Raw genomic sequence first — 23601 nt, 5'->3', positions numbered from 1 at the left:
GGATTTGTTTACTCTTAATCATACACCTTTATTAAGTTCCATCCGTAAGGAATTAGACGAGTGGCTCTTAAAAAAGTTCTCTTGGTTTGGTCGTCTAAATATTGTTAAGATGAACATCCTCCCACGTCTCTTATATCTCTTACAGACGACTCCAATAGGTCTCCCGCCAGGCATTTTGACTGAAACACATAATCTAATACGAAATTTTGTTTGGGGGGGCAGAAAACCCAGATTTAAGCATGATGTGTTATTTAGACCAGGATGTCGAGGTGGGCAGCAATTGCCCATGTTATCCACTTATTATCAAGCCATAGTGCTTAGTAGAGTCTTGGATTGGACCCGGGGTAGCTCGGGTAAGCAGTGGGTTGATTTAGAGGCGGATTCATCCAGACTTCATTTGCGCACACTGCCGTGGTGCTCTAAAATCGCTCGCTCCCCACATCCAACAGTGGGCCCTACGTTAGAGACATGGAAACGACTGCGTACTAAACCTGAGATATCTTCTGTGATATCGCCACTTACCCCTATCCTACATAATCCCCTTTTTCCCCCTGGGACTTTAGGACCTTTCATTTCTAGATGGTCGAGGGCTGGGATTGTTCGAATGAGTCATCTGCTGGCAGATGGTAAATTTATGTCATTTCCAATCCTATGTGCTAATACTTCCCTTACTGAGGAATGCTCTTGGGCCTACATTCAGGTACGATACTTCGCTTCATCTCTTGGGAGCCCTTCAGTATTTACCAGAGAATTGACGCCCTTTGAATCTATGTGCTATCATCGTACTCCTCCCACACATATTATCTCAGGTATTTACAAGATCTTGTTACACAACATGTTTTCTACTGATCCTCTTTTTGTTGAGGCCTGGGATAGGGATTTCTCAAGTAAGGGTATTCAAATTAACTGGGACAAGGTCTTTCAAATCACCAAGGTGTGCTCAGATAGTCTGAAGGTTCGGGAGACACAATACAAAGTGTTGACAAGATGGTATCGCTGTCCTGTCTTCTTACATAGATGCTTCCCATCGGTGTCCCCTCTCTGTTGGAGATGTCTTCAGGAAACAGGAATAATGATACATATTTGGTGGGACTGTCCATTAATTTCTCCCTTCTGGTGTAAGATAATAGCCTTGGCTTCTGAGATGTTAGGATTTACTGTTCCAACGGGACCTGATTTTTGGTTACTATCCCATACGTCTTTCTCTGTCTCTGTATATAAAAAATCATTACTTAAACATATCAACAATGCTGCAAGGGCAGTGCTGCCAGTTCGCTGGCACTCTCAGGTTCCCCCTTCGTTATGGGAATGGTGTCAACGTCTCGACTTCTACATGACCATGGATGATATCCTCTATTCAGCCCCTGAAAAACATTCAGAGTTTACGACTCTGTGGTGCAATTGGATTGAATTTAAATCAACTGCTTCGTACGCAGCCCTTATCCCACGAACCTAGCTCATTTATTTACTGATTTTACCGATGCCTGGTGTCGGAAGTTGTATGCTTAGCATGGGTCGTCTGCCTTGCCCCCCCTTCCCCCTCTTTCCAAAAATTTCTCTCTCTCTTTTTCCCTTTCTTTAATTCTTCTGGTCTAATTTGTTATCTCGGTGTTTTATTTGAGAAAATGTGGTTTTTGCTGTCCATACGGTTGTCTGCAGAAGATTTAACTGTGTGGATACAACTCTTTTCTTTTCCTTGCTGATATTTAAGGTTTGTTTTATTGTTTAGAATTTTCATCTGCAAGGTTTACATGTATTAATGTTGAGAAAATAAGGAAAACGTATAGATTTCGTATCACTATTACTTGATATAACAAGATGTTTTTCTCTGAAAATAAAGAATTTATAAAAAAAAAAAGAATACCCGTGTGTTATAATGTAAATCTGATCACTGTTCTTACATGTCACCAGGTGGGTTCTCTAGGTACACTGTGTACCATGCCCTCTAGTACTTGGCATATTTTGGGGTCACTAAGTCACCAGAACCACAGAGACTGTAAGTGCTGACTGCTGGCACTACTTTTGCAGGACTTCACCTGCTAGTATTAGGCCATATTTAACAGCAAATTCCAATTTACCTACAACCATGATTTCTCCCCAAAACACTGTAGAAGTTTATAACCAAGAGGCGTCTTTAGAACCTCAGATATTGTGCCTGGGTATTCAAGCTTCATCATGTGTATAAGTGGGACTCCATTGTTGGAAATATGGGCATAGTGGACTTTGATACGGTGAGGAAAGGGTTTTGTGCGAGACTTCGGGCCAAATTTACAAAAGATCGGTTTTGGCTTTTGGGCGATTTTCCATCAGTATTGAAAACCTGCCATGTACCAAAGGCAAAACTGACGGGAACCCAAAAAGCCGACTTTCAAACATCGGCACAACTATTTATTTTTCTGCCTGGGCTGGTTTGAGAAAATAGGAGGAAAAATTGATGGTCCTAATGAAAATGCCAACAAATTAGAGACATTAAACCGTTGACAGTACCTGCTGTTTATCCACTTAACTGGCATGGTCATATGTAATGTGACCAGAGCCAGAAATGGTTCATCTTGCAAGATCGCATCACATGTAACCACGCCAGCCCACTCTGTCCCCCGGCTTTAGCAGAGGAGATCTGTTCTACACGAGTCTCCCCAGACCCCCCGGAAGTGATGCGGTGGTCTGTGACTGCGACATCACTGCCGGAATTGTGCCCCAGAATTCCTTGCGAATGGCGCTCTGGGGTTGCATTCACCGATATTAAAAGTGTGAGCTCCCCTCTGAGCACTGGCATGCTGATCTCTGCATGTGCAGAGATCAGATGCTGCAGGGGGACTGATGATCAGTCCCCCCTGGCTCACTGTGCTCTGCTAAGGTGATGCAGGGCATCAAAATATTTTTTTTATTTTTTTTTAGGAGAATGGGACCTAGAAAAAAATTGTTTTACATACAGTACAGCCATGGCCAAAAGTTTTGAGAATGACACAAGTATTGGTTTTCACAAAGTTTGCTGCTTCAGTGTTTTTAGACCTTTTTTTCAGATGTTACTATGGTATACTGAAGTAAAATTACAAGCATTTCATAAGTGTCAAAGGCTTTTATTGACAATTACATTAAGTTCATGCAAAGAGTCAATATTTGCAGTATTGACCCTTCTTTTTCAAGACTTCTGCAATTCACCCTGGCATGCTGTCAATCAACTTCTGAACCACATATGACCGCCCATTCTTACCTAATCAATGCTCAGAGTTTGTCAGAATTTGTGGCTTTTGTTTGTCCACCCGCCTCTTGAGGATTGACCACAAGTTCTCAATGGGATTAAGGTCTGGTGAGTTTCCTGGCCATGGACCCAAAACTTCGATGTTTTGTTCCCCGAGCCATTTAGTTATCACTTTTGCCTTATGGCAAGGTGCTCCATCATGCTGGAAAAGGCATTGTTCATCACCAAACTGGTCTTGGGTGGTTGGGAGAAGTTGCTCTTGGAGGATGTTTTGGTACCATTCTTTATTCATGGCTGTGTTCTTAGGCAAAATTGTTAGTGATCCCATTCCCTTGGCTGAGAAGCAACCCCACACATGAATGGTCTCAGGATGCTTTACTGTTGACATGACACAGGACGAAGACTTTTGCAGGATGGCCTGGTGTCAAGAAGGGCAGTAAAGAAGCCACTTCTCTCCGGGATAAACATCAGGTACAGAATGATATTCTGCAAAAGGTACAGGGATTGGACTGCTGAGGACTGGGGTAAAGTTATTTTTTCTGATGAATCCCCTTTCAGATTATTTGGGGCATCTGGAAAAACGCTTGACCAGAGAAGGAAAGGGGAGCGCTACCATCAGTCCTGTGTCATGCCAACAGTAAAGCATCCTGAGACCATTCATGTGTCGGGTTGCTTCTTAGCCAAGGGAGTGGGATCACTCACAATTTTGTCTAAGACCACAGCCATGAATAAAGAATGGTACCAAAACATCCTCCAAGAGCAACTTCTCCAAACCATCCAAGAACAGTACAGTGATGAACAATGTCTTTTCCAGCATGATGGAGCACCTTGCCATAAGGCAAAAGTGATAACTAAGTGGCTCGGCGAACAAAACATCAAAATTTTGGGTCCATGTCCAGGAAACTCCCCAGACCTTAATCCCATTAAGAACTTGTGGTCAATCCTCAAGAAGCGTGTGGACAAGCAAAAAGAGATAGAGAGTAACTGCGCACTGAGTATAGATGGTGACACCTGGGATTAGCAATGCTGTGTAAGATAGCTGACTATCAACATAAATACACTGCGCTCAGCTCAAATAATGTAAGTTCAATGTGAAATTGAATTAATATCAAACTTTACTTGAGTAAAAACCTCTGAGTACAAATACATATAGAAATACAAATGAAATTCAAATGCAGATTCAATGCATGCAGTTGTTATCCTGCATGCACATGTGTTACCATATGGTGATGGTAAACATAAAAGTCAATTCTAATTAGTGGTTGATAGACATATGTCAAACTGTATGACCATGGGTGAGTTTAAAGGGTATAAGGATCAAATCCTAAGAGTCAATTTGGCACCAGGAGATGAGACCGCGGCATCCTGCTAGTCTCAATGGCTGTCAGGTTGTAATAGTGCAATTGCAGTTGTTACTCTGGTGAATCTACCCGGAGTAGGAGTGCGGTGTGCCTGCTGACAGGAGGTGGATTCTCAAGGCTGAGTACAACCACCGGTAAGGAGCAACGGCCGTCCGCCCGAGTGACCAGACGAACACGCGCCCCCACACCGCTGCGGAGACCTAAAGCCTGCGGCGGGGGTGTGCGGTTGTGGTTGGCCCAGCCAGACGCCGCACATCCCCTTCAGAACGAGATGTCACTTACCTCCTTGGATCAGTCAGCTCACCGTTCCTTCTCCTCGCCGGCGCATGTCTTCCTGGAGTCTGCTTCTGGTCGCGTCTTCCGGGTGCAGTCACGTGGCCGCGCCTGTAAAGTTTTTCTGTTGATGCAGTAAACAGTGCAGGTCTCCTGGAGCCAATGTAATGAACGGTACTGAATGTTCTTCAACGCGTTTCAGCTTTTGACAAGCCTTCTTCTGGGAGTGGTGTATAGTCAGGTAAGTGACATCTCATAACAACTGCATACATTGAATCTGCATTTGAATTTCATTTGTATTTCTATATGTATTTGTACTCAATCAGAGGTTTGATATTTATTCAATTTCACATTGAACTTACATTATTTGAGCTGAGCGCAGTGTATATCTATTTTGTGTGGACAAACAAAAACCCACAAATTCTGAGAAACTCCAAGCATTGATTTGGTAAGAATGGGCGGCCATCAGCCAGTATGTGGCCCAGAAATTGATTGACAGCATGCCAGGGCGAATTGCAGAAGTCTTGAAAAAGAAGGGTCAACACTGCAAATATTGACTCTTTGCATGAACTTACTGTAATTGTCAATAAAACCTTTTGAAATGCTTGTAATTTTACTTCAGTATACCATAGTAACAGCTGACAAAAGGTTCAAAAACACTGAAGCTGCTTTCAAAAATACTTAGTGCATCAGATATAAGACACATCATGCTTACTTCCCTTCAAATTCGGTATATGTCCAGCAGTGCCATCAGCTCAGAACTGGCAGAAGCTAGTGGGACCCAGGACCACCCATCTACTGTTCGGAGAAGTCTGGCCAGAAGTAGTCTTCATTGAAGAATTGCAGCCAAAAATTCATACCTTCTATGTCGAAACAAGGGCCAAGCGACTCAACTATGAGCGAAAAAACATAGAAACTGGGGTGCAGGAAAATGGCAGGTCCCCCTTACTTTGCAGCAATTTTTCCATACCTGCCTAAAATGTTTGCACAGTATTGTAGATATATTCTATGCCTGAAGTTTGCATGGATTTGTCCAATGCGTATGTGCATTTGATTAGTGTGGTTATTATTTGTATATTCTTATTTTTTTAATATAGCGTGCCCTAATATCTTTATTATCTGCCATATCAGATTTGGTGTTTTGAGTGTTAAAAGCGCAGTAGGTATTATTTAGCTTTTTCTTCCCTGTGAGTTAGTCATGATCTCACTGATGGAGCTATTGCTAGGGTGATAAGGTTTAAAGCAGAAAAAGAAACACAATGGAAAGCTATTGGTCAAATCCTGTTAGGTCCAAAAGACAGCAGATGTTTTTCATGTAAAAAAAAATAAAATAAGATAAAATGTAGCCCTAAGGGAAACATAATCTGCAAAAAGAATTAATAAAACATGAACAATGACTTTCACATGTAAGAGTTTCCAAATCTGATTCCAAGTAAACGTTTCTGATAGCTGGATGAGCTATTATTTATTTTTTTAAAAGTTTGAACAATGCTGATAATTTTTCTTTTCCTTTTGAGGGGTCCTCATTCTTAATATTGTAGCAATGTGCCAATATTCATCTTTGTAATTCCCTAGTTGTATGTATTTACATCAAGTGACGTGAATAATTAATGTAAATAGTAGACACTCTTACACTGAAATGTCAAACCGGAAGTTCGAGTCGTCAAACCGGAAGTGACGTCATCGAGGGTTACGGAAAAACATGTCCCAGGAAATATGGAGCATGAAATTAGTTCCACATCATAATAGGCTGGGACAGCAGCTCTGTTAGCAGTCACCGCGCATGCGCAGCTTCCCTCAGACCTGTCACTGTCAACAAGGTGCGTGGCAAGCCTCGCTGTCTTGTTGACAGTGACAGGTCCGGTTTGACGACTCGAACTTCCGGTTTGACGCTATAAACAAGCGTTCATAGAAAATAAATAAAGGGAATCTTCGGAATAAACAAGAACATGTCTACATGCTGCTTTCAAGCTGGGAGGATATACAGAATGTTTTAGAGGGACTGCAATTAGAAACGGACGACCACTTCCGGTCCGCGATAACCGGAACCGGAAGTCATCATCAAAAGGGGTATTTAAGAGAGCCCAATCATCTACACCTCCAGGCCTTGATAAAGGTACACGGAGTACCGAAACGCTTTGGCAGGAGGGAGTTAGAACCACTGCAGCACCAGGATTGTGGAGAATCAATGGACCTGTGGATTTGAGGGACTCGGACTACCTCTCCGCAATTTTTTACACCTATGCCCATGACCTGCATAATTCTGGTAAAGCAGCCACCTTATATTATAAACACCGGGATTGGACTTATATGTATTATATATGTCATGCATCTGTGATTTCTTGGTGACATAGTTATTTACATCAGAGTTACCAAGCTGAAGTTTTTATGTGTCATATGTATTGTGTTTTATACTTATATGTTCCATGTCAATAAATAGTGTACACCCTATGATTGTTTTAAATGTACCAGACATAGTTACATAAGTAATTCTACCATCTTTATCATCTTCTATCATGAACTTTTTTGGTTAAAGAGGTACCGCTTGTGTCAGTTTTTCAATCAATTTTTTAGTTCAAAGTTTATTAGTCCTTGGGGGGACTGAGATCTGACTGTTAGCTGCTCACTTTCAGGTGTAGCGCTGTATAAGAATTCCCGTTTTTCTTGCTAAAATATCTTGTGATGTTAGAGCACATGTATGTACAAGACTTTCACTCATTCATCAATTTGTTGCAATCGGGCGTTCTCCCTCTACAGTCCACTCAGACTGTCCTCCCTAAACTAAATAATGGCCTACTCATAGCCTAGTTGAAGGGTCTTTACACTTATCACACGTGAGCAAGGTAGAGGTCTTTGAGCACTCTCTTCCATTAGTCTATCTTACCCCACCTGATACTCACTCTGCGTGTTCTACCAGTTAAAGTCCCATACCGACTCCTGTCCCACTAGCTCCTACTGTCTCAGCGTAACCCACTCTCTGCGTAGGCACAACCCTGCACAGCCAGCAATTTCAACGAGGTGTCATCGACATGCCCCCCAATCAACTCAGCCTATGTGCAAATGCTCATTGTCACCCTGTTATGTCCCTTACACTGCGTTACGTATGACTGATTCGGCTAGAGATGGGTACATTGAGCAATAGAATGAGCACTGTGTTAAAAACACACAAGACCCATCTGCACAACAGACTTGTGTGTAACTGTATTAGTCCGTGTGAGGGCTCGGGCGCAATGGAAGATGCTGGCAATATATGGGTAACTTTATAAATAAATAAATCTCCTAGCAGCTCTGTGCACATGATGGTCAATTAGGAGAGCAGTGGAGATTTTTGCGAGAGTGTTAGGACATTATCTACTTCACGGTAACTGTTTTTTTCCCCTAAAAACATTGCTTATAAAAACTACTTAGTGACTTGGAACCTCAAAGATTTAAACAAAAAAATTCTTACATATTAGGTAGTATTGGAATTACATGGTGAACAATTCCCAAAGCACCGAGATTCTTTTTATCAAATGAATCCCAGAGGAGTGATGATATCTTTCAAGTAAGAGAATATATATTTTTTAATAGATAGATCTTTGTACAACCCATACTGTAGGCGTGGACAAGCCTCTGGCTCTCTGACTGTTCTGGAACTATAGGTCTCACCATGCTGTGTTACAACAGCTGGAGAAACAGCCTATGCTATAAAAATAGCTTTTAGTTTTTTCACTTTTACACAAGTAATATGTGGGCGCCACCTGCTGGTTATTTATTCATATTACCGATGAATATCAAGTCTGATTTAAAAAAAATAAAATAAAAGTCACTGCTTAATAATAGGCTATGTAGACTTGGGGGGTCATTCAGACCCACTCGCGAGCGGCAGTACGCTCGCAAGTGGGTCGATGTTCCCCATTGCGCATGCGCACGATGGAGGGAGCTCCGTCCAGCGCATGCGCGAGACCCTGCGAGCGACGGGCTTTCCATCACTCGGGGTCTCTTACCAAAGGGGGCGTGCTGTCGATGTTGATTGACAGCACGCCCCCTTTGGTGGGCGTGCCTGCCAGACGGAGGCGTTCCCATGGGAACGCCTACCGTCTGAAGCCGGCCCCACTGACATCACTAGTGATGTCAGTGGGAGTGATTTTGGCTCTGATAGAGCCAAAATCACTCCTGGGCTTGCGGCTGGGAAACCCGACCGCAGGGTTTCCCTCGCAAGTCCGATGGCCGCGATGGTCAAGACCATCGCGACCATCTTTTTGCACGCTCGTATATGCTGTGGGTGGTGACCCACAGCTATACGAGCGTCCAGGAGGACACTCCATTTTAATGGAGGAGGGCCCTGATTCAGAGCGAGCGCTCTGGTCAGAGCGTCCAGCTCTGAATCAGGGCCTTAGTTGGTTCCTACAGCTTTTTTGGGGGGACTGTTTTTGTACAATGGCTTTATGAAATATTGTGAGTTATAGCAACCATTTACGGCAGGGTTTTCCAAACTCGGTTCTCAAAGCACACTAACAGTCCATGGTTTAAGGGTATCCATGCTTGTGCACAGTCGTATAATCAAAGTGAGTGAGGTACTAATCAAGTCACCTGTGCCTAAGCATGGCACAGGTGGCTATCGCTGTGGACTGTTATTGGTGGATTTCTGAGACACTGTGAATGCCGTGTTACATTGGTTCTCTATGTTCTTTTAGACGGTTAGACTGCCTGGAGGACCAAGTTAGGGAACCTCTGATTTACAGCGCTAATTAGATATTGTGTGCAGGAGAAACAAGCCTATTTTATGTATAAATACTATAACTATTACCCCAGCGGGATTTAAATCCACTACGAGATAGAAGTGAAATTAGAAAAATCTCAAGAGCAAATCTCTTTGTGCAAGAAGTGGCGAGTTACTGCGAATTGCATTACTAATGAAGATGGTTGTTCATACACACTGATCAACAGTCATCTGGCCCTGGGTCCCGCTGGCAGGGGGAAGTGTCGCACCCACAGCCTCTGCTGCAGGTGTACGGGCGGTCACCTGACCGCCCTTACACACAGCATGATGCCCCAATATATCTGCAGATAATCTGGGCATCGGCTGTGCAGCAGAGCCGACGCAATATGTCTGTGAACAACGTCATTCACAGACATATCGCCGGTACACACAGGCCGACGCACACAAAATATATTGGCCGATCAATTGATAGGCCAATATATCTGCCAGTGTGTCCCCAGCACTACTTTTCCATTGCCTTGCTAACCTAGGTGCACTATACTCAATTACTGGCAAGAAAAGTCTTCTCTCTACCCAACTTTTCCCATAGTCCAATGCAAACGTCTGCTCCTCCTCAAGCAGTGACAACTCTGCAAACCTAAGCACTTTATCCTAGATCTGTACATAACACCATATTGTTCTTTGAGATGAAGCCCTGTGATTGCAGGAAGGCGCACATGTGACTGCTGTGACTGCACTTCCTGAGGAAAAATTGTCTTCCAGCCTTGTGAGAGCAACTGCCCTGCCTCACACACACAGGGGAAACCAGATGTTCTATTCTACCCAACCAGACACGACCTGAACAACCAAATTGTCCAACCTGACTTGCATGTGCCTTTCAACACAGAGGCGGCCTGATTTATACATGACACTGCTATAGTAACAAACACACAGATATACAATCCTGGATGCATTTATTAGTACATAAGCTAGACCATCTTCATACATTTTAGTAATTGTGAGACTAATATCAAAAATGAAAGCTGAGGCACTTACAAATATGAAATACAATATTTCTGACCCTCTCCCGCTGTTATAATTAGATTATCTAGATTTCTGTTTTGAGACGACTAATTGAGATAAAGGAGTTCCCTGGATCATTTTCCAATATCTCCTCACTACAGATGGGAGATGTAATCCTCAGAGAAATTCTGTATGTCCGCCGGTAAGCAGATCCATCTCCGTTCTGAAAGACAAAAACAACATATTAAGATTTTATATAAACTGGTAAAAGAAATGTTAGTACAAAACCAGAAGTCATAAAAAAACCAAAACATAAAATAAGATACAAGCAATTTTTCATGTGCTGTTGTGCCTAATTGTAAACACAAGGGATTAAAGTTGAATAAGATGCATGTTTGTGTATTTGCAAATATGCATCTGCACAATTACATTTCCATATCTGTATATTTTATACACATCTTAAAACACAACCTTAAATCTAGCATATAAATCAGTGTTTGCAACTCCAGTCTTCAGGGACCCCTAACATTGCATGTTTTACAGACCTCATTATTGGTGCACAGGTGTATTCATTACTGGCTGACACATTTTATGTTAGATGCACATATACACAGCATAGAGGCACTTGTGTACAACTACTAATCACCTCTACAGTGTATAATTAGGGTCACACAGCAAACAAGCGTTCCATCAGTGCAGAACCTTTGCTCTATCATTACACATTTTCCAATGCCATGCAAACATGCATGATTTGGAAGAGGAAATCAGTGCAGAGCATCGTGATTAAATGTTGAGAACAGAAAATTACATTAGGAAGTCAAGCCCATAACCTGTGATTGTCTTTATCCACAGTGGTTGTTTGTCACACATAACAATTGTCTACATTTACAGGATTATGCAATATGTGAGCGAAAAGTCTGTGCTGGACTTTTCGCTCCATAGCGTAGGTTTGACGGGGATAAAGTATCGGGCGCGTGCCCGCTTTATCCCCGTATTCAATTTAAAAGCTGCGAAAACGGGACCCGGCGTAAAGGTAAGTATTCAGGAATTTACGGGAAAGCATCCAGGGACTCCCCTAATAATGTCCTGACATGGGGGATCATTATGGGTACCCCCATTTTGGCATGCGGAAGGTAAGTATGTTTTTTAAATAGCTGCGGCAGGTGTGAAGGAGGGGTGAAGAAAAGCACTTAGGTTTTTTTTTTTTACAAAAAAAAACTAGGTGCATCAAATTTGGGGTACATGAAAATGGGTGCAAGCCTATTTTTAACTCCCTGAGGTGCATTTTGAAAATTCTTCAAAAATGCACCTGCCGCTACCACCCGCATTCTTTAAAACCCGCATTCTTTAAAACACCTGCCGCATACTTGGGAACCCCCCCCCCTGAATGTATTTCCGTAGTTTAAAATCTGTTCCCCGTATTTTATTTTTAACCCCAAAATTGAACTAATTTTTTGGGGGTGTCCCTATATTTTTATTTTTTCACTTTTTTTGAAACAGATAGTTTTAAGGGGGCATTCCCAAGGGTGCAGACTATTTTTTTTTTAAGCCTACACCCCTAAACCCCAATTCTGCACTATTTTTCGCCAGCAAAAGACTGGCAAAAAATTATCCCCGTTTTTTTAACATTGACTTTTCAAAAGTCAATGTATTTGAATACGGGGATATTGGAAATAGGCGAAAATTACCTCATCGGCAATAAATTATCACCGATAACGTACTTTTCTCCCCGTATTGAATATGGTCCTTAGGATGCTATCTGAGATTGTCAGCTACGCTAGTATCCTATTGGTTTTTCTAATTTTAGGGGTCAATCCAATTAGCCACGATATACTCACGGGTGTGAGAGTCATTGTGGCAACAGCCGCACTGTATGGCAGCCCGAACTCACACAAAAGTGCTCATCGCCCCACAGGGCTGGGGACAAAATAGAGAGAATTCGGGCAGACAGTGGGCCGCGAGGGGTGAGAGATGAGCATTTTAATGCCGTGGCAACGGCAACTCGCAACCTTACAGCTATTTGGATTGACCTCTAATTTTCTAAAAAAATAAAGTTTTAAAACAGATATTGCAACATACTGCGAAATCTGTGAATAGTAGTAAAAGAGGATATACAATAAGATTATAGAAAAAAGGGCAAAGACCAAAGTGATAATATTACCGAGAACTTTCAGAAGCAAATACAAGAGGATAGCCATACATGCATCTGTCATGAAGCCTAATATTAGTGCCATCTGGTGGTTATTTGTAAACATCACAGTAAAAAAAATTTAAGCGAACACAGCAAATGTGAAAAATAAGTAGTTGATTCTTAGGGGTAAATTTACTAAAAGTTGATTTGTGACAGATTTTAAAATCAGTTGAGAGACATCATATCGATTTCTAAAAAACCCAGTATTTTCAATCTACTGAGTTTTAGTTAATTGAACCCAACGTCAATACAAGTCGGTACTAGCAGCTTTAAATGCTGTCGGTTTTGATCTTTCAGTTCAAAACCGAAGGCAAATAGAAGTGCAAATTTCCCCGAACAAAAGCACTTTACAGATCAGTACGATCTGTGCAGGCTTCATTAGATTATAAAGTAAACAAAGGGTTAAAAGAAAAAAAAAAATTGTGGGCACCCCCTTCCCCCCCAAAAAAAACCATAACCAGCCCTGGACTTCTCAGCCTCTAATGGGGAAAAAAAATTGGTGTGATACCCCCCTATCGGTGTGAGGTCCCCCTATCTTCCTTTAACCAGCACCAGGCTGAACCAGCTAAAGTGATAATACTATAGTGTGGTCAGAACATTAACCAGCCCCAAACTGGTCAACCCAGAGCTGGAATACCTCGTACAGTAGAAATAGACTGGGCTCTCCTCTCTTGAGGAACTACCATAGCTCAGGGTTATTCCCTGCAATCCTGACCAGTGGATGCGAGATTAATGGTAAAAAAAAAAAAAAGATAATATTGTTCTTTACAGTGGGACTACAGGTTCCAGCAAGCCAGACCTGGAAATGCAGATATTTGTGGAACAACAAGTGCCAGCATGCCCAGAAAATAAGTGCCAACTGGCACCTGTAGTCCCACTGTGAAGAATATATTAAAGTAAAGACAAGACGAGGACACCAAAGGAGGTATTATTTAATTAAAATAATAAATTTAAAAAAATCCATACTCACCAACCCCTTGGATCGGATCCTCTTGGGTCCATGTATAAGTCCACTGGTCTTCGGAATATAAAAAAATGCAATAATAATCCCAGGCAGATGTGCACAGTAAGTGTACCTGGTACAGTGCTTAACGCGAAATGACAAGGTCACTCCCAGTCATTCCGATTGAAGTCAATGAAGAAGTACTGATTGGCTGAGAGAGCTAGGCGGCAAATCGCACAAAATGCCAAATCGTCCTTTAGTAAATTTACCCCTTACTGTGCAATAAATTGTGATCGTGTTTAGTTAACCAGCAATAGCTATGTTTAAGGTGCACCATTTGAATTTACACTGCAGAGGCAGACATTTTGTAACCATGAGAATGCAGTCAATTCATTGGTGCTTCACACGACAATTTCATTGGCCAGCAACATTGGCCTAAATGTGACAGGTATAACTTGTGTGTGTATGATGGCTTATGGGTTACTAAACAGAAAGTGAACAGTGTCAGTATTTATGGATTTCACTTGAATTCTTTAAGATACTTATGTATATTAAAAAAAACAGGAACTAGCACTAATATTCTATTTAATGTGTACTAGATTTATATTAATCCATCTCTTACAAGTAATCACAAAATAGGACTTTGTTAACTACCAGCCTGGCACGATGGCATTAGAGGGCCTCTTTAAATTACTGCATAATGGTTTCATTGGAGACAGTAATTACCTTTCAACTGTTCCTCACCCTCCCCAGATTATTTAGTACACAAGTGTTTGGTTTCTTTCCCAGTCTTCTTCAGGGTCTCCAGTAACTGGTCCACGGAATAATTATCGGATTGTATCACCACTTTCTTGTTTGGCAAATCAATTTCATACTGAACATCTGAAAGTGTAAGGATAAGAGTTAATACACTATTCCTTATTTTAAATGATGTCTTCATATGGATAATTATTTTCCTCAGAATGGTAATATAGTTATGTATAGATACAGGACTTTTACCCAAAATGCTTAACGCATGAGGTGTTACAGATAAAAGGGTTTTCCCATACGTTTGATAGAAGTTGGAGTCTGAAATTAGGAGGATAACTACACTTTTACTCAATTTTCAAATTAATTTGTCTGTATAAAATGTATCAAAACAATCCCACCTATAGAGCTAGCTGTCCGAAGGCTCCAAAGGCATATCACTGGAGTGATCTTAGACACATTATTGCTCCCATTGAAGCCAAACTCCAACGGACAATCTGCAAGTAGCATGGGGATGTTGCAAGTTACGACGGTGTGACGGAAGGTTCCGTCTTAAGACTCACCAAACGGTATTTGAGCATCTAAAGATGCTCACAGTGAAGAAATAGAAGCAATACGAGAGAGAGAGAGATCAGACTGCTTCCAAAGCTCATTTATAACTTCTCTACTCTTAATGAATACATATGGGACCTGTTGCAACATTTTTATTCATTAAAACCAGCCAAAAGTAAGAAAAAACAAACAAACGACAAGTGAAATAATATGTAGACAAATACTAGGGACACTTGTAAGAAGTTGGCTCTTAACTTTACAGTAGGCAAAAAATAAAATAAAATAAAAAAGACAACTGTATAATGAGCCCTGCAGGGAATCTGGTTCAGCTGTATATTTATTTATACCTCAAAGTTGTTTGTGCTGATTAATTACAGAGAACAAAACAGTTCCATGGCTCAGAAACTGTGTTAAATGCCAGGGTTATTCAGAGAACAGAGACAAAAGCAGAGTTAGAACATTCTAAAGAAGACGTTCATTGAGGCGGACTGCACCTTCATCTTAAGTCAAATTTTCTCAGCTTCCGATAGGGGTCGTACAACTTTGGGCAACACACTGCTTTGTAGCCCCCCCTCCCCGGGTTCCCCATCATTATCAGACAGGGCTGGCTTTCAAGTCTCCTAAACCCACCCATCACAGTGTAGTATATCCACAAGGATCTCTCTCCTGATAAGAATGGGAAACTCCACAATGATGTTTCTTAAATAAAATCATTATATTGGATAATGCATATTTCCAGTATAAATCTAGATATTTGAAATCGGGCTCCTGTAAGAAATCACCTGCCAATAACTCAAACACACACTGTTGCTGCCACTTAACAAATAGGATGTGAATAACTGGCCTACTGACATTCCTCAGTTCCCATGGAAACAAACCCTGGTCTCCATGGTGTTACTACTGAAGGTCAGTTATTCTATTTTCAATATGGCAGCAAAAGTGTGATTAAATCAATTTGGTGATTTTAGGCAGAGGTCCTATTTCAAGGATCAAAAGTCATCCCATTAAATTGTAATACAATTCTTTTAATTAGGCCCCATCATATTTTTTGTCTTGCGCAAACCGGGAATTCTTTTCAGAACACACACTGGGTAGGTATTTACACTAGCGAGAGGCAATTGTACAGGCAGGGGTCCCGAGAAAGAGTGGAGTGAAAACTAATTACCTGGGCCCGGGCTTGTTGGAGGGGCTCAGTGGGGACCTGGGTCCGATGTCGCCTCCCCCTCCCTCTGACCTGTCAGCAGTCCAGCACACGCTGCTGTGTGCTGGGCCGCAGTGGGAGACTGTTCGCTGCAACGGCAGCCTCATCTGCCTGTGGGGGGGGAGCGATCACAGTGGTCGTGCCCCATCCTGAATTTGAGTTGGGCTGAGGGGCTTACAGTGCCCCCTCCCCAGCGCACGGCACTGCAAAAAGTGTTTTTCCCCTAAGGGGGCATGGCCCCGCCTACCACTACTAGGCCACACCCCCTTCCCTCAGGAGGGGGCAAATTCTAGAGATTAGATAGGGAAATAGATAGTGATGGAATGAATGATATACAGATGTGTCCACACTCATCTTTGCTTCAGTCGCGTCAAACAGCACCTTGTGGCGCGTCTGGTCGCATGAGCCTCTGCGAGCATCTTTTTGTGCCGAAAATGCATCGAAGTCGCAATGCGATGTGACTAGGAAGCAGCAGGAGACTGTGCTGACTAATTTGATATGTGACACTTGTATATCTGTGTGCAACGGAGTCTCAGAATCAGTATGCAAAGTGCTACGATGCAGCGGCCGCAGCTTCTAGTGCTTCCTGGTCGCTTCGCAGTGCGACTTAGACGTATTTTCAGCACAAAAAGATGCCCGACACTAGCAGAGCTGCATGGGACCTGACGGCTCACTGGAATCTGTATGTAATGCCGGCGGCTGTTTAGCGATAGCGGCAGCCAGACGGGTCGGAATCCCGAGTGCAGCAAGTAAGTACTCTAACCCTCTCCTCTCCCAACCCTTAGTGGTGTCTAACCCTAACCTCCCCCTAGTGCCTAACCCTAACCTCCCCCCATTAGAGCCTAAACCTAACCCTCCTCCCCGCACCCTAACCCTAACCTCCCCCTAGTGTCTAACCCTAACCTCCCCCCATTAGAGCCTAAACCTAACCCTCCTCCCCGCACCCTAAACCTAACCCTCCCGGGGGGGTGCCTAACCCTAACCCCCCCTAGTGGTGCCGAACCCTAACCCCCCCTTACCCTACCCTAACCCTCGAGGGGGGGGTGCCTAACCCCCCCTAGTGGTGCCTAACCCTAACCCCCCCTTTCCCAACCCTTACCATCCCAGGGGGGTGCCTAACCCCAAGTCCCCCCGGGGATCCCTAAAGCTAACCCTCCCCCCCCTGCGGCTACATTCTAAGACACCCGGCTTACCTTCGTTCGGTAAGCCGGGTGTCGGCATTTAGTAGTGGGGCTAATGATAGGCGTCGGGATTTTGACGCTTCTCTTTAGTCGGGTGTAGGGATAACCTGACTGCATTCCGGCTCACTCACTCAGGCATATCGCGCTGCATGGCGTTTTGAGGCTAGATGAGCAAGGACACGTAAGTATGAAGACTTACGGCTACATGTTTATCAGTACATCAAATATTTGAATCAGCCTTTGGATTTATATTCACTCGGCATTGCTATTAAAGACTTAGGGGAAAATGTATCAAACCTTTTAAAAACAGTGGTAGCATTTATCAAGTACATCTTATAAAATTGTAGGTAGTTGCTATGGGCAACGTTTCCACACTTTAGAAGGTTTTATTAATTTCCACCAAAGTCATTTGCAAAGGTCTTTCATCGCATTGTCCCACCTGCTATGCTGCACGCCAGATGGGTCGATGTAACGAACGACAGATCGCACGGTCGTACAACGGATCGTGCTGTGTATGGCGCGCGAGATGTATCGTTACAGCTCATCATACCGTCGTTGGGTACACACATCATACTGTATAGTGTGTACCCAGCTTTCCTATACAGTATATTGTCGTATTTTCAAAAAGTTAAACCAACAATCTCATTATAACAATGTAACTATAAAATATTGGAATAGGGTACTTGCAATTAGAATGTACAAGCACACCCGCATTGGAGACCTGTAGATATGAATAGTGGTATATGTGAACCATTCAGTAATTGATGATTAAACATAATTTCTCTTCAGAGAATGCACAAGTTCAATGCTGACAATTGTACAACTATTATACCTTATTTGGTTCTCATGATTAGTGGATTACACCAGTGTATCGAACCATCTATAATAGTGGAGTATATGCCAGCCCTGTAAGGCAGAGTATACCCGAATAGGGACCTTCACTGTGATAGCGGATGGCTATATATTCACATTATAATAATGAAGGCTAAATGCACACAATAAACCTCATAATTTCACGGTTCTACAAAAATACAATGACCAATGATTGATGAGTGTTTCAAATAATCCACCCTAGGCTATGTAACTGTGCTATATACAGTCTTGTGTTGTGTGCACAACAAAATCTGACTTGTGTTTCCAAACTAAACATACACTATATGGACAAAAGTATTTGGCCACATCTGTTAATTATTGAATTGAGGTATTTCAATCAGACCCGTTGCCACAGGTGTATAAAATCAAGAACCCAGCCATGCAGTCTTCATTTGTAAACATTTGTGATAAATAATGGGTCTCAGTGACTCAAAGAGCTCAGTGACTTCAAGCGTGGTACTGTGATAGGAAGCGTGGTACTGCGATAGGAAGCGTGGTACTGCGATAGGAAGCGTGGTACTGCGATAGGAAGCGTGGTACTGCGATAGGATGCCACCTTTGCAATAAGACAGTTCGTGAAATTTCATCCCTGCTGGATATTCCACAATCAACTAAGGGATATTATTAGAAACTGGAAGCATTTAGGAACAACAGCAACTCAGCCACAAAGCAGAAGACCACGTAAAATGACAGAGCGGGGTCAACGACTGCTAAGGCGCATGGTGCATAAGAGTTCCAAACTTCCATTAATGCGCATGGTGCATAAGAGTTCCATACTGGCATTAATGTAAGCACGAAAACTGTGCGGCGGGTGCATAATGGAATGGGTTTCCATGGGCGAGCAGCTGCATGCAACCTCACATCACCAAGTCCAATGCCAAGCGTCGGATGGAGTGGTGTAAAGCACACCGACACTGGACTGTGGAAATGCGTTCTGTGGAGTGACGAATCACGCTTCTGTGTTTGGCAGTCAGATGGGTGAGTCTGGGTTTGGCGGATGCCGGGAGAACGTTACCTGCCTGACTGCATTGTGCCAACTGTGAAGTTTGGTGGAGGAGGGATAATGGTATAGGGCTGTTTTTCAGGGTTTGGGCTAGGCCCCTAATCTCCAGTGAAGGGCAATCTTAATGCCTCAACATACCAAGACACTTTGGACAATTTATGCTTCCAACTTTGTGACAACAGTTTGGGGAAGTCCCTTTTCTATTCCAACATGACTCCACAGTGCAAAAAGCAAGGACTATAAAGACATGGTTTGAAGAGTTTGGTGTCGAAGAACTTGAGTGGCCCGCACAGAGTGCCAGATTCAGACCTGCTCGCTAGATGCGTTTGTATGCAGCCAAAGTATGCAAATCCCGCGATCACATGGCAGCACGCCCACTATGGCCAGTTTCACACCTGCCAGTTTTGGCTGTCCGGCCAAGAAACAGGCAGAAGTCGGACTGTGTTTTTCCAGGCACTCAGGAACTCATTCAGAGGCGGTCGTTAGATGCAAGTGGTCGCCCACATCTTAACGACCGACCAGGTTGATGGTCGCGATGGTGATCACCATCGCGACCATCGGGGCTTACGACCAGACCCTAAGGTTGGGTCTGGGCACTCGTAAGCCCCAGGGAGCTTTCTGGTCTGATGGAGCAGGAAGCTCCCCACTGACATCACTGATGATGTCAGTGCGGCCGCCCACAAAACGGTAGGCGTTCGTAAAGGAACGCCTCCGTTTTGGAAACCACCCCCCCGGCCCGCCTACCAAACAGGGACAGCTGTCGATCAACATTGACACCCACCCTTTTTATTAGTGAGCTCCGGAGCGACAGAGTTTCTCTGTCGCTCCGGGGCTTGCGCACACGCAGTGCGGCCGCTGCGCGTGCGCAGGCCTAACCATCAAGTCGGTTACGAGCGCATTGGCGCTCGCAACCGACTCTGATGAGATCCTCAGTGCCTTTCACAAGCTGTAACTTTGAGCTGCTTTCAATGTTTTTTTTTTTTTTTTTTTTACTTATCTACTGGACATGTGCAGCAGCAGCTGTTGCACAAGCCAGCCGGTGTGTGTGTAAGGAAACATTGTTTCCTATACACCACTGGCGTGCAGGGACGGCACGGGTACAGCAGCAGTCCTTCCAGTGGATATTCCCGGCTGAAACACGGCAACCGTGCCGTGCCCGGGTCGTGCGAAAGGACCCACCTGCTTCCCTGCTTAACTATATTTCACACCCAGCAAAACACCGGCAAGTGTGAAACTGGCCTCTGTGTTGGCACGCGATCACGGTCGCCCACCAGCCTGTCATAATACGCCCACTTTCCCTTAGTGATACACATCATCACCAGGAAGTGTATGCAACAATCGGTAACATCGGACCCATACGCAGCACTTGTGGCTGACCATACCCTACCGCAAGCACTGCGAGTGCTTCAGTGTGTTCAGCCATGTGACGTGTATTATGACGCTGCGTCTTAATTATGCACGCCTTTGAAATGGCGTTGAGACGCTCAGATGCGCCTACGTTTGCACCACCACACCCCCGTTTCCATCGACCATCCCGTGTCACCACCCACAAACGGATCGTCCTGTCACTCATTCTAGCGAGGTGGCTATGCGCTGCGAGCAAACGCTTCCCGATCGCATGGGCTAGTTCGCGCACGAGCACTGAGTCTTATACGCATGCGCACATTGCAATCATCGGCAGGCTACGTGCGAACACAGCCTAGCGAAAGGGTCTGAATCAGGCCCAGAGCACTGACCTCAACCCCATCGAGCACCTTTGGGATAAACTGGAACAGAGATTGGGAGCCAGGACTTCAAGAAAAGTGAAAGCTGTTAGAGCTGCAAAAGGGGAACAACTACATGATGACTCCACTGCGATTGAGACTGCGATCGTAGTGACTACACAGACTATCACAGAGTGACCTACAGGAAGTGAGTGTTTGGGGGTGGTGACGGGGGGCGGTTGGAGAAACGCAGGCATATCATTGCGCTTGAACGTCGTTACAGGGGCATGCATAAATTAGCCACTGCGATGCCATACGTAGCTCGGGCTTTCACTGCGTGCTATGAAGTTAGCAATTCCTCAGTAAGGTCAGAGCTTGTGCAAGTGTGTGTGAGGCTCCGATTGTACTCGATGTTCCCGATTTTGTGGCAGACTTTCTATGTATTACAGATGTGTGTATGGTTAAGTGGGCGTCCTTATATTAGGTTGCGATGGCATAGCGATTGCAATCATTAGCATATTGTTGCATTGAGACTTTTTTTTTTTTAAGTGATGGAGTTAAAAGGGAAGATTAATATTTTAAATGTAGTAAGAATAACATGAGGTGAAATATAAAACTGTAAAATAAATTTTGCTCATTACATGTGGCTCATCAATTCATACATTTATTCAACAAGGTTTACCAATTGGGATACAAAATATACTTCCATGCATAACACTGCCTACCCAGCAGCCTCCCCTGCACTGTGCAGCCCAGCCCGCAGCCTCCCCTGCACTGTGCAGCCCAGCCCGCAGCCTCCCCTGCACTGTGCAGCCCAGCCCGCAGCCTCCCCTGCACTGTGCAGCCCAACCCGCAGGGTCCCCTGCACTGTGCAGCCCAACCCGCAGGGTCCCTTGCACTGTGCAGCCCAACCCGCAGGGTCCCCTGCACTGTGCAGCCCAACCCGCAGGGTCCCCTGCACTGTGCAGCCCAGCCTGCAGCCTCCCCTGCACTGTGCAGCCCAGCCTGCAGCCTCCCCTGCAATGGCTAGCACAGCACACAGCCTCCCATGCAATGGGTAGCACAGCACACAGCCTCCCATGTAATGGGCATACAGATGAACCACTAATTGTAATCTTTGGAAGTGAATGGCAAAAAAATGGTTTAGATTTCCATAAGCATACAATGTGGCTGAAGTAGAGTTAGCAAAAACAAAGCTGCTCATGTGTGTGCTATATGCAAAAGCAGCCACTATTTTCAATTCATGAATAAAACAAAAACAAATTATATTGCTTTGTAACATGGTTTGTACAGGAGAACTTGCACCTTTCCTGCTTCCTCCCTGCATAAGTCCCATTATCACTGGGATGTCCTGAACGGGACTTCCTTGCACAGCGAGTTGACAGGACAATATGTTCAACTATTAATCACAGCAATGAGTTTGGGTGTAACATCTACCTTTCCAACGCCACACACACACCTATACAAAATGCTTACTGTCCAGACGAGAGAGGACACGGGTCACAGCATTCGAACAGCCTTCACAGGTCATGTCCACGAAAAATTCCTCTTTCTGAAATAAAAAACAGTCCAATAAAAGCAAATATTGCACATGTGCCAAATACCTTAATACTTTAAACATACCAAGCAAACTCAGATATTTTGGGGTTGTTTTCATGCTAAAGGATCTCCAAATAAAGCTAAACATTTCTATATGTATGCAGTGGATTCTATATAGCAAGCAGCGATAACCCCTATTTTACATTTTGTTGAAAATAGGAGTCATCGCGGTTTCACCTTATTTAACAAGAGGTAAATTGCAGGAAATCCCTGATTTAGCATTTTGTTGTAGACCCATAGCCGGCTATGAAGACTGTGAAGTGGGATTCATTTATCAAACTGCAAAATGCTATGCTTTCTGCAGTTTGAACTAAAAACATAACGCAATCCAACCTTGCGCCCCACCTCAGAGGTCTCCAGGTGATTGTTATGCACAGGCCTGAGTTTTATTCTTGCACGTGAGCAGGACTGAATAACTGTAAACATCACCTGCGCCAGCCACGTGTGATTTTTAAAACACTTGTCGCATCCTTACGGCCCGCCAAAAATTCAAGCGGTTGTTTTTCGCCAAAGTACGCATCTTACAGAAACATATTTGGGTAAAGTATCATTAGGCTGGGGGGTGGCCAAAGGGTTGTGAAAAAAATCCTCACATTTTTAGGCAAAAATAGGGATTTTGGATTTCTTTTCTCCATGTCTGTGATGGAGAAAACTTTTCGCCCATTTTTCACTAAAAAAGTGTGATAAATTATTGCAGGTCCGATAATATCAACGAAAAATCGGGCGATAATATCGCTGACGATATTGTCAACGCTAATTGAATACGGACCTGTGTTCGAAATGAAGATGGTAATGAGAGCTTGATGCAGGTAAGCATACAAACTACTAGCAAGTCCTACATATGCATCGATTGACAAAAAAATAAAAGGGTTCAGATCTAGTTGATGAAGAGCCAGCTGCCCAAAAGAGTCCATACAAAGACTGATGTGGCCACTTCTGGTGACCTCAGAGTGGCCGGATCACTGATAATTTATGGTCATGTTAGTGCTCTAGGCAGGCTGGGTAGAACCCCATACCCTCTCTCTCCATGGCACTTGTACAAACTCCTTCCCTCATAGGGTTGCCTAG

General features: G+C 43.7%; 1 protein-coding gene across 1 annotated transcript in view; it reads right to left on the bottom strand.

The window, feature by feature from the left end:
• Nucleotides 1–10474: 10474 nt before the first annotated feature.
• The window catches only part of ATOX1 (antioxidant 1 copper chaperone), a 33445-nt gene continuing 20318 nt past the window's right edge, over nt 10475–23601 (bottom strand). The window contains exons 2-4 of the mRNA XM_088447180.1: nt 22411–22486; nt 14401–14556; nt 10475–10763 (exon numbers count right to left, since the gene is read on the bottom strand). Of these exons, the coding sequence (XP_088303306.1) occupies nt 14429–14556; nt 22411–22486 (204 nt within the window). The 3' untranslated portion in view covers nt 10475–10763; nt 14401–14428. The remainder of the gene's footprint in view (nt 10764–14400; nt 14557–22410; nt 22487–23601) is intronic.

This window comes from Taudactylus pleione, unplaced genomic scaffold (assembly GCF_031769625.1).
Source record: "Taudactylus pleione unplaced genomic scaffold, aTauple2 ptg000422l, whole genome shotgun sequence".
Taxonomy (NCBI): Eukaryota; Metazoa; Chordata; class Amphibia; order Anura; family Myobatrachidae; genus Taudactylus; species Taudactylus pleione.
Note: the sequence above shows the minus strand (reverse complement) of the source record. Positions and strands in the feature narration are given on the sequence as shown.